We start from the raw sequence: 12,500 nt of genomic DNA on the forward strand, positions 1-12,500 counted from the left end.
GTGTGTGTCTGTGTGTGTGTGTGTGTGTGTATGTGTGTGTGTCTGTGTGTCTGTGTGTGTCTGTGTGTGTGTGTGTCTGTGTGTGTGTCTGTGTGTGTGTGTCTGTGTGTGTGTGTGTGTGTGTGTGTGTGTCTGTGTGTGTGTGTGTGTGTGTGTCTGTGTGTGTGTCTGTGTGTGTGTCTGTGTGTGTGTGTGTGTGTGTGTGTGTGTGTGTGTGTGTCTGTGAGACCTCTGGGCGTCCTCCATCAGTCGTAGTCTCTCTTCCAGCGTCTCTCTCCTCGTTCTCTCTTCAGTCAGATTCTGCTCCAACTCCAGCAGCCTGAGAACCAGGAGACATGGACATGTGTTTCTATTGTTATATGTTCCATTGTTCTGTGTTTCCATTGTTATGTCTCTATTGTTCTGTGTTTCCATTGTCCTGTGTTTCCATTGTTATGTTTCTATTGTCCTGTGTTTCTATTGTTCTGTGTTTCCATTGTTCTGTGTCTCTATTGTTATATGTTTCTATTGTCCTGTGTCTCTATTGTTATATGTTTCCATTGTCCTGTGTCTCTATTGTTATATGTTTCTATTGTTCCGTGTTTCCATTGTCCTGTGTTTCTATTGTTCTGTGTTTCCATTGTCCTGTGTTTCTATTGTTCCGTGTTTCCATTGTCCTGTGTTTCTATTGTTCCGTGTTTCCATTGTCCTGTGTTTCCATTGTCCTGTGTTTCCGTTGTCCTGTGTCTCTATTGTCCTGTGTCTCTATTGTTCCCGTGAGGAGGTTTCTTCACCTCTCGGCTGTCTCGGAGTCGTTGCTCCTCTCCTGAGGCGCTCCGGGGGCCTCCTCAGCAAACACCGCCCCCTGGTGGTGGAGACGAGGCATTACAGCTACACAGAGCGGCGGCGCCGCCGCGCGGCTCACCTGCAGACCGTCTACCTGAGTCTGGACCCGGTCCTCCAGCCAGTGGCAGCGGTCCTCGGCGTCCCTCAGGCTTTGGGAGACGAGCCTCAGCCGCGCCGCCGCGCCTCCTTTCTCCTCCTCCGCCTGCTGCACCTGGAGAGGAGGAGAGAGGCTGGGCTCGGCCTGCAGCGGGCGCCGGCGGAGCGCCGGCCGCCTCGTACCTTCAGGCCGAGCCGCTGCAGCTGCTGGTCTCGCTGCTGGATCTCGTGGCGGCAGCGCCGCAGGTCTCCATGGAGACGGGTCCTCTCCGCCGCACCCGGGCCCTGTGGGGGGGGGGGGGACAAGATGGAGGACCGACCTAAACGCTGCTCAAGAGTCAAACACGACCGATTCTTCCTCTCACCTCGAGCAGCGCGTCCGTCTCCTCTTCCTCAGATCTACAGGTGAAAAGAAAAGAAACACATTCCTGAGTGAACCGGTGACCTCTGACCTCTGACCCCAGACCAGCTGACCCCAGCTCACTCTACCTCAGGGCGGTGGCCCCCTGGTGGCCGAGTCCTGGAGCGCCGGAGGGCTTCTGTCTCGTCTCCTGCAACAACATCAACGGCGTCAGTCACAAAGGAGGATCGATCTCTCTCTCTCTCTCTCTCTCTCTCTCTCTCTCAGCACAGCCTTCACTCACCGCCCCCCCTCCCCTCCCAGTGGACTCTCCCGTCTCTCTCCTGGCGGCGGCCAGCTCGCCCACCAGCCGCTCGCGGTCGCTCTGGAGGCTCGCCATGGCGCCGCAGAACGCCGCCAGCTGCGTGGCGAGCGCGTCCCTCTCCAGCGCGAGCCGCTCGCCGTCCCCTTCCTTCGCCGCCAGCTCCCCGCTCAGCTCCCCCAGCAGCCGGCTCAGCTCCGCCGGCGCCGCGTCTCCGCTCCGCGAGGCCGCCAGCGTCCGGGCGAGGACGTCCCTCTCCTTGGCGGCGGCGGCCAGGTCGGCGGCGGCGTCCCGCCGGCCGCGCTCCGCCGCGCTCAGGGCCGCCCGCGCCGCCCGCAGCTCGTTGTCGTAGCCGCTCCTCAGGACCTTGAAGTCCTCGATGAGCCGGTCGCGGTCGTCCTGCAGGGCGGCCATGGCGCCGCACATGGACTCGCCCCGAGCCCGGGCGCCGCTGCTCTCGGCCGCGGCGGCGGCGGCCGCTTCCCGCAAATCGGCCATCACTTTTCCTTCTGCGGCTCTTTCCTGTCGGAGAGTCGCTGCGTCCGCCTCCAGGCGGGACACCTGAGCCCTCAAGGCGCCGCTCGCCTCTCCTTCCTTTCCGAGTTCCTCCAGGCCGACGCCCCGCTGCCTCCTCAGCTTCAGGCCCTCGTGCCCCGTCTGAGCCTCCGTGACCCTGACCTCTGAGGCCAGGCGCTCCCGGTCGCTCTGCAGCGACGCCATGGCGCTCTTCAATGCCTCCCTCTCCTGGGCGGAGCGGCCGGCCTGAGTCCGCAGGCTCCTCAGCACGTCTTCCAGGCCTCGCCGCTCCCCGTCGGCCTTCTCTCTCTGGTCGCGCCGGTCGGCCTGCAGCTGCTCCAGGTAGCCGGACGTCTGTCCGTCCCTGCAGGACAGCAGCGAGGAGATGTCGGCGTCTTTGCCGCGGAGCAGCGCCTTCAGCTGCAGGGCGACGCCCTCCTGCTCGGCGCGGTCGTTCAGCGAGCGCAGGCGGAGCAGCCGGGCGTCCGCCGCCGCGCTCGCCTCCTCCGCCTGCCGCAGCGCCAGCTGCGTCCGGGACGCGGCGCCCTCCCGCTCGGCGAGCAGGCGGGTCAGCGCGCTCTTGTCCCGCTCCAGTCTCTGGGCGAGAGCGCCCAGCTCCCTCAGCCGGACGGCCGAGAGCTCGGCGTTGCCGGCGCTCAGCAGGAACAGCTGCCCCTGCTGCGCGGCGGCGCCGGTCCTCTCCAACGCGCCCGCCTCTCGGTCCCTCAGCCTCGGGTCCTCCAGGAGGCGCTGGAGCACGGGGCCGATCTGGAGCTCCTGGGCGTCAGAGCGCCGCCGCTCCTCCAGACCCCCGAGCTGCTGCTCACCGATGGCCGCTGAGCATTGTGGGATGTCGTGGTCCTCGGCTTTGTTCCCTTCCTGCCAGGCGTCCAGAGCCAGCTGCTCTGGCTCCGCCTCCACCCTCCGGGTCCTCTCCGCCGCCTGCTGGAGGAGCTCCTTGTGCGCCAGCAGCTCTGCTTCCCCCTCCTCCTCCGAGCTCCTCTTCAGCTCTCTCTCAGAGTGTTGGCGCCCCTCCTCCTCCAGATCCAGGATCAGCTCCTGGTAGCGGATGCAGTTGCGCTGCAGGTGGCTGACCTCCTGCTGCTTCTCCCTGAGCAGCTCCTGCAGTTCCTTCTTGGCGCTCTTGGAGGCGTCGCTGCCTCTCTGGACCGTCTTCAGCTTCTCCTCCAACTCTCGGACCAGCTGCAGCCGCTCCGCCTCTTGTTCTCGGCGAACCCGAGCGCCGGCCTCCCGGCTCGCCGCCAGCTGAGAGGACAGCTGCGTGTTGTGTGCTTGCAGAGCGGCGGCGGAGGCGCTCAGCTCGTGGATCCTCTCGGAGCTCCTCCGGATCACGCTCTCCAGATGCTCCTTTTCTACCTTCGCCTTGTCGGAAGCCTCTCGCGCGTCTTGGAGCTCCTCCTGCAGGAGGCACTCGTCGTCCTCCGAGACCCTCAGCGTCTCCTTCAGGCCGACGCCCTCCACGACCTCTTGGAGCCCCTCCAGCTCCTCGTCTTTCCTTCCCAGCTGCAGCTCGTGGTCGTTGTGCATCGTCTCCAGTCTCTCCTTTTGGAACAAGCCCTCCAGTTCTGTGGTGTGGGCGTGGCTCCGGGCCGTCGGGGAGCTGCTCGGCTGCATGTGGGTGGAGTGTGTGTCTGACCGCCGGCGCTCCTCCTCCAGCGCAGGCCGAGCCTCTTCAAGCTCTCCTGCCAGTCGGTTATGTTGCGTCTCTCTCTCGCTCTCCGCCTCCCATCGCTGGTCTCCATCGCTCGGTTTGAGCTTCTCCTGGAGCTCCGTCAGCTCTTTTCTCGTCTTCCGATTCTCCTCCTCCAGCTCCTCCACCTTCTGCCGCTTCTCCTTGGAGAACTTGTGCATCCTCTCTTTGATCCTGCCGCTCTCGTCCTCCGCCTCTCGCCTGGCCTCCTCTGAAAGCTGCCTCATCTTATCCATCTCGCTGCTCACGTTCTCATGAGCGCGAAGAAGAGCCTCGTGTTCCTGCCTCAGCTCGGCGTGCGCCGCCCTCCAGGTGGACGGCTCGTCCTCCAGGGACCGCGCGGCGCTCTCCAGCTCCGCGTTCTGCCGCTCCAGCTCCCGCGCCGACGCCTCCAGAGCGCGGCTCTCGGCTTCTTTGGTGTCGCGTTGCGTCGCCAGCTGTCCGGCTTCTTCTTTGAGGGTGGCGTTTTCCTTCAGGAGCTCCTTCCTGGACACCAGCGCTGCCTGAAGCCTCCTGGTCAGCAGGGCGGCTCCGGATCTCCTCTTCTCGGCGGCACTCTGCCGCTCCAGAGCAGACGCCAGCTCCTCCGTCTCTGACACTCGAGCCTGAGAGAGCTGCAAGGCGTCGGCCCTCCTTGAGTTTGGCTCGGAAGCTCTCGGCACACGGGAGGCCTCCGTTAGCCTCCGTTAGCTCGGCTCCCGGTCCACCGGTGAACCGGAGGGATTCCTCCCTTTCTCTCCTCAACGCTTCCAGCTGGGTTTGCGCCTCAGAACCACGCCGCTGGGCTTCCTCCAGCTCCTCGGTCAGAAGGCGTTTGTCGTCACTGACCTCCGAGGCCTTCTGTGAGGCCAGGGCCTGGAGTTCTCCCCTCACCTGGTCACTTCTCTCCATCAGGAGGCGACTCAGCTCCTGCTTCTCCTTCTGGGTCTTCAGCGCTGCCACTTGAATTGCTTCCTCTCTCTCCTCTAAGTCTGCGTGGGCGTCCTCCAGGAGGCTCTCGGCCAGCTGAAGCTCGGCCGTCAGAGCGTCAGCTCTGCGTTCCGCGACCGCCAGAGCCTCGTCTCTCTGCTCCGCCAGCCTCCTCAGAGCTGCCAGCTCGTCTCCGTCGGACAGAGCCCTCCCGCGGAGTTCCTCCAGCTCCCGGACCTTCTGGTCCAGCTGCTGGCTCCACTTCTTCTCCTTCTCTTGGGCTTTCTTCAGCGTCTCTTTGCGTGCCAGCAAGGCGGCCTGGGCCTTCTTCTGGATCTTGGTCTGGGCGAGCTCGTTCCCCAGGGCGGCTCTGCCCTCAGAGTCTTCTTTACGCGCCTCCATTTCCTTTTCATGCTCCTCCGCCCTGCGCAGCCATTGGCTCCGGTCTCGCTCCAGCGCCTCCTCCCTCGCGGCCGCTCCGGCCTGCAGCAGCTCCACCAGGGAGCTTTTCTCCGCCAGCGTCCGCACGGCTTCCGACAAACGGACCTCTTTCTCGGCGCACGCGGCCTGCGACGTCTGCAATCGCTCCTCAAGTCTCTCGCCTTTTGTTTGGAGGAGGAGAATCTCTCCTTCTTTGTCCAGGAGGTTCCTCTGGAGAAGAGCAGCGGCGTCCGCGGCGGCCTGAGCTCGGCTCGTGACTCCTTGGAGCCGCTCCTGTAGCAGTGAGACCTGGCCATGGGCGTGAGCGCTCTCTTCCCGGTGGTGTTGGTGCTGCTGGATCTTCTTCTCCTCGGCCAGGTCCCTCTCCAGCTCCTCCTTTCTGTCGCTCAGCCGGAGCGCCTCAGACTCTTTGGCCTCGGCTCGGCTCAGACGCTCCTCCAGCCTCCTGGTGGAGGCGTCGTGGTCCCGCTCCGTGCTTTCCAACAGAGACGCTCTCTCCTCCCCGAGTTTCATCCTCTCGCTCGAGGCGGATTCGATGAGTTGGCCGATGGCCGTGTCTCTATCCTGTCCGGAGAGCGCCTCCTCCACGCGGTCCATCTGCTCGTCCTTTGCTCGCGAGTGTTCGGCCGCGCCGTCGAGCCGCGTCTGCAGAAGCTGCGCCGTGTCTTTCCAAAGAGCCGCTTGCTGAGCCTCCTCCTCGCCGTGTAGCCGCGCGGCGCCTCCCTGCACCTCCTCTCTCGGAGCGTCCAGCTCGGCCCGGTGGCTCTCTTGTAGCCGCTTGATGGCGTCCTGCAAAGAAGCCGGCGACCCCTCGGACTCCTCGTCGGCGCCGCTCTTTCTCGCCGTGAGTTCCTGCAGCTCGTGTTCTGCGGCTTTAAGAGCTCGACGCAGACGACCGTTGTCGTCGTCCTTCTTCTGGACGGAGGCCAAGAGCCTCTGCAGCTGCGTCCTGGAGGCCGCCGCCTCCTTGGCGCTCAGCTGGTCGGAGGCCGCTGCCGGCTGCTCCGGCAGGCGGCCCAGGTCTCCTTTCAGAGCGCTCACTTTACCATCTTTAGACTTCATGTCGCGTTCAACACTTCTCAGTTGCTCTGCGAGCCGCTCCTTGTCCTGGTTCTCTCTCTCCAGGACCAGCAGCCGCTCTACCTTCTCAGCGTTCTCTCGTAAGCGACACCCCTCCTCGTCCCGGGCACTGACCTTAGCTTGAAGGCTCTCCTCCTCGGACCGCCGCTCCATCTGGACCCGCGGCTCTTCCCGAAGCCTCCTCTGCGTCCCGACCTGTTCCTGCAGCAGCGCGTAGTCGTGGGCGGCGGCCGCGAGGCGCCCCCGGTGCTCCTCCTGCTCCGCGCTCAGCCTCTGGTTCTGCCGCTCTAGTTTCTGCATGTCGGAGCCCAGCCGCGCCGCGTGCTCGGCCTGGCACGTGTACCGCCTGTTGATGGCTAGCAGAGCCACCTCCCTCTGCTCCAGGTTCTCTGTGAGCGCGTTCATCTTGGCCACGACGTGGAGGTGCTGCGCCTTGAGTCGCTCCAGCTCGGCGGTCAGCGGCGCCGCGTCGGCCTTTTCCTTTGACAGACTGGCGTTCAGGTGTCGCGTCCGCTCCAGCTCCTGGCGGATCAGAGCCGACTCGTTCCTCAGCGTCTCCGTGGCGATCGCCGCCGCCTGACGTTCCTCACCGGCGGCGTCCAGTGACCTCCGGAGGCCGGACGCCTCGTCGGAGGTTTGGAGCAGCTGCTTCCTCAGAAGCTGCAGCTGCTCCAGGTCGGCGGCGTACTTCTCCTGGAGGTCGGCGGAGGCGCTCCGCGTTTCCTCTGCCGACGTTTTGAGGTTCCCGGACTCGGCCGCCAGGAGCCGGACTCGACTCTGAAGCCGCGACACCGACTCGGCGCTTTGCTCGAGCCGAGTCTCGAGGAGCGAAGCCTCGTCCGCTCTTCTCTGGACGTCCTGAAGGGACTTCCATTGGTCCAGGAGAGCCGCCTCCTTGTCTTCCAGCACCTTCTTCAGACCCTCCGCCTCGGCGCTGAGCTCCGTGAGCGCCTCTTGGAGCCGGGCCGCGTGTTCCCTCGAGGCCTCGCTCTCGGCCTCTTTGGCTCGCAGACTGGACCGGAGGTCCTCGGCGGCGGATGAGGACCTCCTGAGATCCTCCAGACGCCGCCGCTCTGCTTCCTCCAGAGTGCGTCTCAGGGCCGAGGACTCGGAGGAGAGCCCGTCCACTCGTCCTCGGAGTTCACGGAGCTGCGTGGCCGTGGCGGCTGCCCCGGCGATGTCGTGCGCTCTCTGTTCCAGCTGCTGCTCCCGCTCCGAGATCTTGCCGGTGAGCTGCTGGATCAGACGCTCCTGCCGTGTCAGGGACTCTTCTGATCCTCGCGCGGCCGAGTTAAGCCCCTCCCTCTCCGAGAGCGCCGTTTGGAGTTTGGCGTCCGCGTCGCCGACCGCCGCCTGGAGACGCTCGACCTCTCGCCGGGCCCCGGACGCCTCCGTCAGCGCTCTCTGGAGCTCCGACTCGGACCTGGCGTTCCGCTCCGTCAGCGCTCGGACGTTCTGGTGAGAAGCGTCGAGCTCGGCCTTCCTCCGGTCCTCGCTCTGCGTCAGCTTCTGCACGGCGACCTTCAGGCCGGTGGCCTCGACCTCCGCCCCGCTCAGCTCGTCTCTCTGCCTCTGCACCTCGCCCGTCGAGTCTCGTAGCGCCCGCTCTCTCTGCTGCGCCTCCTTCCCGAGCGCCTCCACCTCCTCCCGATGGACGCCCGCGGTGTCCTGGAGCTGCAGCAGCTGGCTCCGCCTCTCCTCCAGCGCCATGTTGAGCCCGCCCACTTTCTCGTCTCTCTCCCGCAGCACCGCCGCCAGAGAGGCACATTCGCCGGTTTTCTCGAGCAGAGCCGCCGAGGTCGCCCGCTCTCCTTCTCGGAGGATCCTTCTCGACTCGTCTCCTGCGGACGCCAGCGCCTCCTTCTCCCTCAGCAGGCCGTCGATGACCTTCCGATTCTCCGAGGTCTGGATCTCCTGCAGCGAGCTCCTCTGGGCGCTCAGCTCGGCCAGCGCCCTCCGGCTCCGCTCGCCGCTCTCCGTCAGGACGCCGATCTTCCGTCCGCAGCTGGCGTTCTGCTCCAGGGCGCCGTCCAGCTGACCGCGGAGGTCCGCCTGGACCCGCGCCTGCAGAGCGAGCTCCGCCTCTCTGGACTCGCAGGCGGCCCGGAGCTGGTGGTTCTGCTCCGTCAGCGCCCGGACGTGGACGCTCCTCACCTCCGCCTCGGCCTCCAGCTTTCTGCCGGTTTCCTCTGCCGTACCGACTCGCTCGCCGAGAGCCTCGGCGGCGGCGTCGGCCTCCTCTTTGTACTCCTGACGGTGGCGCCTGGCGTCCTCCAGCGCCGCCTCCAGCTGCGAGCGCTCCTCGGCCCGCGAGGCGGCGGCGTTCTCCATGAGCGCCGCCTCGCTCCGCAAGCGGCGGCTCCCGTCCCGCTCCTCCGCCAACGCGGCCTCCGTCTCCTTTAACGCCGACTTCAGGCCGCCCTCCTGTTCCCGGAGCAGAGACAGCTGGTTCTGCTGGTTCTGCTGGGCCTCGATCTGGGACCGCCGGTCCCGCTGCAGCCGCTCCACCTCCTCCTCGCGCTCCCCGAGCGACCGGCCGAGCTCGCCGCACTCGGCGGTCTTCGCCAGCGAGCTGCGGTCCAGAGCTCTGTTCAGATCCTCGATGGCGGCGCCGCTCCGCGAGAGCTGCGTCTCCAGCGAGGACGCCTCCTCCTGCAGGGAGTCCCTCTCCAGCGTCACGCCCGCCACGTCCAGCTGCAGCCGCTCCTTCTCCTCCGTGAGGACGTCCGCCCGGCGCTCCAGCCTCCGGTTGAGTTCTAGGGCGGCCGAGATCTCCCCGGCGAGTTCCTCCCCGCTCCGCAGCTCCTCCGTCAGCTGCTTTTCCTCCGTCTTCCAGCTCTTCAGCTCCGAGACGAGTTGGCCGCTCAGCTTCTCCGGCGTCTCGATGGTTTCCGCCTTCTCGCGGATCTCCTCCCTGACGCGCTCCTCGCTCCTCGTCTGCTCCTCCAGCTGCTCGGACAGCGTCTTCACCTGGCGGCCGGACTCCTCCAGCCGGGCCAGCAGCTCCTTCTGCTCGTCCTTCCCAGTCTTCATCTCTCTGGCGTGCGTCTGTTCTCTCTCGCTGAGCTGCAGCCGGAGCCGCTCGCTGCCGCCGTCGTCTTCCGACCGCCGCCGCTCCCCGAGGGACGCGGCGCGCGCCTCGCTCTCCGAGAGGCGAGTCCGGTGGCTCGCCAGCTGCTCCCGAAGCTCCCGGACGGCGGTCTGCTCCTCTTGGCTCCGCTCCGTCAGGAGCTGCAGCGCCGCCTCGGCGTCCGTCAGCCGCTCCGTCAGCGCCTGCCGCTCTGAAGTCTGGGACCCTCCGACGCTCGCGGCCTCCCGCTGCGCTTCACTCAGCGCCGTCTCCACGCGGACCAGGCTCTCGTCTTTGAGTTCCAGCTCCCGCTTCAGCGCCGCGAGCCGCTCCGCCTGCGCCGCCGCGTTCCCCGAGAGGGTCTGTAGCTCCTCCTCCTTCTCCAGCAGCGCGTCCTTGAGCCGGTCCATCTCCCGCTCGCAGCCCTGCAGGTCGTGGATGAGCTGAGCGCGTTCGTCCAGGTGGGCGGAGTTCAGCTTGTCCAGCTCCTCGTTGGTCTGGTCCAGCTCCGTTTGCAAAGACTCGACGGCGACTTCCTGCTTCTGCGTCTGGAAAACGACGAAGAAGAGGAGAAGCGTCACAACCCGTGCAGATTGAAATCGCACAGCTCAAGAGCGCGTCGTCTTCACTGGGACTCGAACCGCAAACCCCTCCGAGGGAAACCCTCCGAGGCCGGCGGCGCCTCACCTTCTCCTTCAGCGCGCTCAGCTTCTGCGTGAGGTCGGCGACCTCCGTCTGCAGCTCAGAGCGGCGCTTCTCCGAGCTGCCGCAGCGCTTGGAAACGTCCTCGAGCTGCGGGGGAAGACAGCAGACGTGAGGACTGCAGAATAATAATCCTCACAAGCCAACGTGGACCCGGAGGCGGAGCTCTTACGGCGTGCTCGGCCTGAAGGAGCTTCTCCGACGCATCTCTGCACCGCAGCTCTCTCTCGCCCAGAGCCTCCCGCAGGCCGTCGGCCAGCTGCAGCTCCTCGCTCGTCTTGGCCAGCGCGTTCTCCTTCTCCACCAGCGAGCTCTCCAGGCACCCCTGGGTGCTGCTCAGGCTGAGGAGCACGACGCCAGGTCAGACCCCCAAAGGGAACGCTTCCATCCCAGCGGGGAGGAGCTCACTCACCCCTTCAGCTGCTCCGTGAGGCCGGCGACCAGCAGCTGCTGGTTCTCTGCGTCGCGGCTCTGCTGGAGTCGCAGGCCGGAGACTTGAGCCTGAAGCCTCTCCGACTCGTTCTGGAGACGAAGACGGATCGACACGCGGCTGAACACTCGACCTCACGATATTAACATCAGCACGGGTTTATTCACCCATTTATAGAAATAATGCACTCTGACATTCACCAGGACAGTTACAATATTAAAGGGACAGTCCGCACATCACATTCAGGGTTCACTGCAAAGTAAAAACTCAACTATATGTTATATTTATAATATTATCACCTCTTCACTGTCCCGGTACTGTCCCTTTCAGCCATACTGTCCCTTTCAGCCATACTGTCCCTTTAAGCCGTACTGTCCCTTTAAGCCGTACTGTCCCTTTAAGTCGTACTGACCCTTTAAGTGGTACTGTCACTTTAAGTGGTACTGTCCCTTTAAGCCGTACTGTCCCTTTAACTCGTGAAGTGAGACTTACAACCCGGTGAGTCAGAACATTTGCACTTTTTTAAAAACATGAGTGGAAAAAAACAGAAGGTACACACACACACACCGTGACACACACACACACACACACACCGTGACACACACACACACACCGTGACACACACACTGTGACACACACACCGTGACACACACCACACACACACCTGAGAATCCCAAAATGGCTGCTCATCTTCATCTACATCAACATCAAACGTCACCTGTGTTAGAGGGGTTTGTTACAACATCCTGGTCCTCGGGGGCGGGACATGCAGATCAAGCCACGAACGGGGTTTCCTCCGTGGGGGTCAGGGGTTACCTGTAGGGCCTCGACTCGGGCCTGCAGCTGCTGCCGGGCCTCCAGGTCCTGGCAGCGCTCCTCCAGGCTCAGGATCTGCTCCTGCAGCTGGTTCCGCTCCAGCTCCAGCTCCTCCACGACGGACCGCAGGCCCTCTGGGGGCGGAGTCAGAGGCGGGGCTTAAGTGACGGTTCGACATCAGGCCACATAATGCTCTTTTTCATTCATTCCTCAACACTTCCTGCACAGATGTTTCAGAATAAAAGCCCTACAGCTCACAGGGTAACGGTGTCGTAGGGACGTCGCTTTTTAAAAATGTATCGATCCAAAAGGTGAAAAATAATTCACGAAAAAAGACTAAAATGTTTTTAAATGTTTGGTAAGTGTTTTAGATCCAGAATCCTGCACAGGAAACACTGGTGAGGAGAAGAGATGCAACCAGAGAGCAGCGTCACACTGGAGGAGGAGCTGAAGACACGATGAGAGGAAATGAAGAACACCAAAATAAAACTTACCACGGATCCGCCCACCGACACAACAACCCGATGCCAACGAGCTCAACCAGCATGCACACCGTCACAGACCACGGCCTGAGCCTCTCCCGGCCACACCCAGCCATTTGAATGAATGTGGGAGGGGCTTAAATGCAAAACGGGGGAAATAAAAACCAACCGACAGCCAATGAAATGAAGTCACGGTGAAGTCTCCCTGAACCGAGACGTGAGCGGGGGGGCGGCGTGCGCATGCTGGCCGGCGGCGGGGGCTCGCACCTGTGTCGGGGGAACTGAACTCGGGCCACCAACCTCCCATGTTCTCGCCCTCCATCGGGGTCGTGGTCTCAGAGGGGGGCCGCGGGTCCTGGAACGAGGACCGGCCGTCAAATCCAAAGTCCTCCTGGGGGGGGAGTAAAGCAGGCGTGTCTTTAAACAGAGACCTGAATTTGGTCCTGGTCTTAGCTGGTCCTGGTCTTAGCTGGTCCTGGTCTCAGCTTGTCCTGGTCTTAGCTGGTCCTGGTCTCAGCTGGTCCTGGTCTTAGCTGGTCCTGGTCTTAGCTGAACCTGGTCTTAGCTGGTCCTGGTCTCAGCTTGTCCTGGTCTTAGCTGGTCCTGGTCTCAGCTGGTCCTGGTCTCAGCTGGTCCTGGTCTTAGCTGAACCTGGTCTTATCTGAACCTGGTCTCAGCTGAACCTGGTCTTATCTGAACCTGGTCTCAGCTGAACCTGGTCTTATCTGAACCTGGTCTCAGCTGAACCTGGTCTTATCTG

General features: G+C 63.6%; 1 protein-coding gene across 1 annotated transcript in view; it reads right to left on the reverse strand.

Annotated features, from left to right (window-relative positions):
• The window catches only part of si:ch211-220f16.2 (golgin subfamily B member 1), a 44,977-nt gene that overhangs the window by 1,799 nt on the left and 30,678 nt on the right, over nt 1-12,500 (reverse strand). The window contains 14 exon segments of the mRNA XM_056413389.1: nt 230-319; nt 774-844; nt 905-1,036; nt 1,105-1,206; nt 1,287-1,320; nt 1,411-1,472; nt 1,566-4,065; nt 4,067-9,858; nt 9,998-10,102; nt 10,185-10,353; nt 10,425-10,534; nt 11,107-11,160; nt 11,259-11,392; nt 12,008-12,131. Of these exon segments, the coding sequence (XP_056269364.1) occupies nt 230-319; nt 774-844; nt 905-1,036; nt 1,105-1,206; nt 1,287-1,320; nt 1,411-1,472; nt 1,566-4,065; nt 4,067-9,858; nt 9,998-10,102; nt 10,185-10,353; nt 10,425-10,534; nt 11,107-11,160; nt 11,259-11,392; nt 12,008-12,131 (9,479 nt within the window).

The sequence above is a fragment of the Pseudoliparis swirei genome, chromosome 4, assembly GCF_029220125.1.
Source record: "Pseudoliparis swirei isolate HS2019 ecotype Mariana Trench chromosome 4, NWPU_hadal_v1, whole genome shotgun sequence".
NCBI lineage: Eukaryota > Metazoa > Chordata > Actinopteri > Perciformes > Liparidae > Pseudoliparis > Pseudoliparis swirei.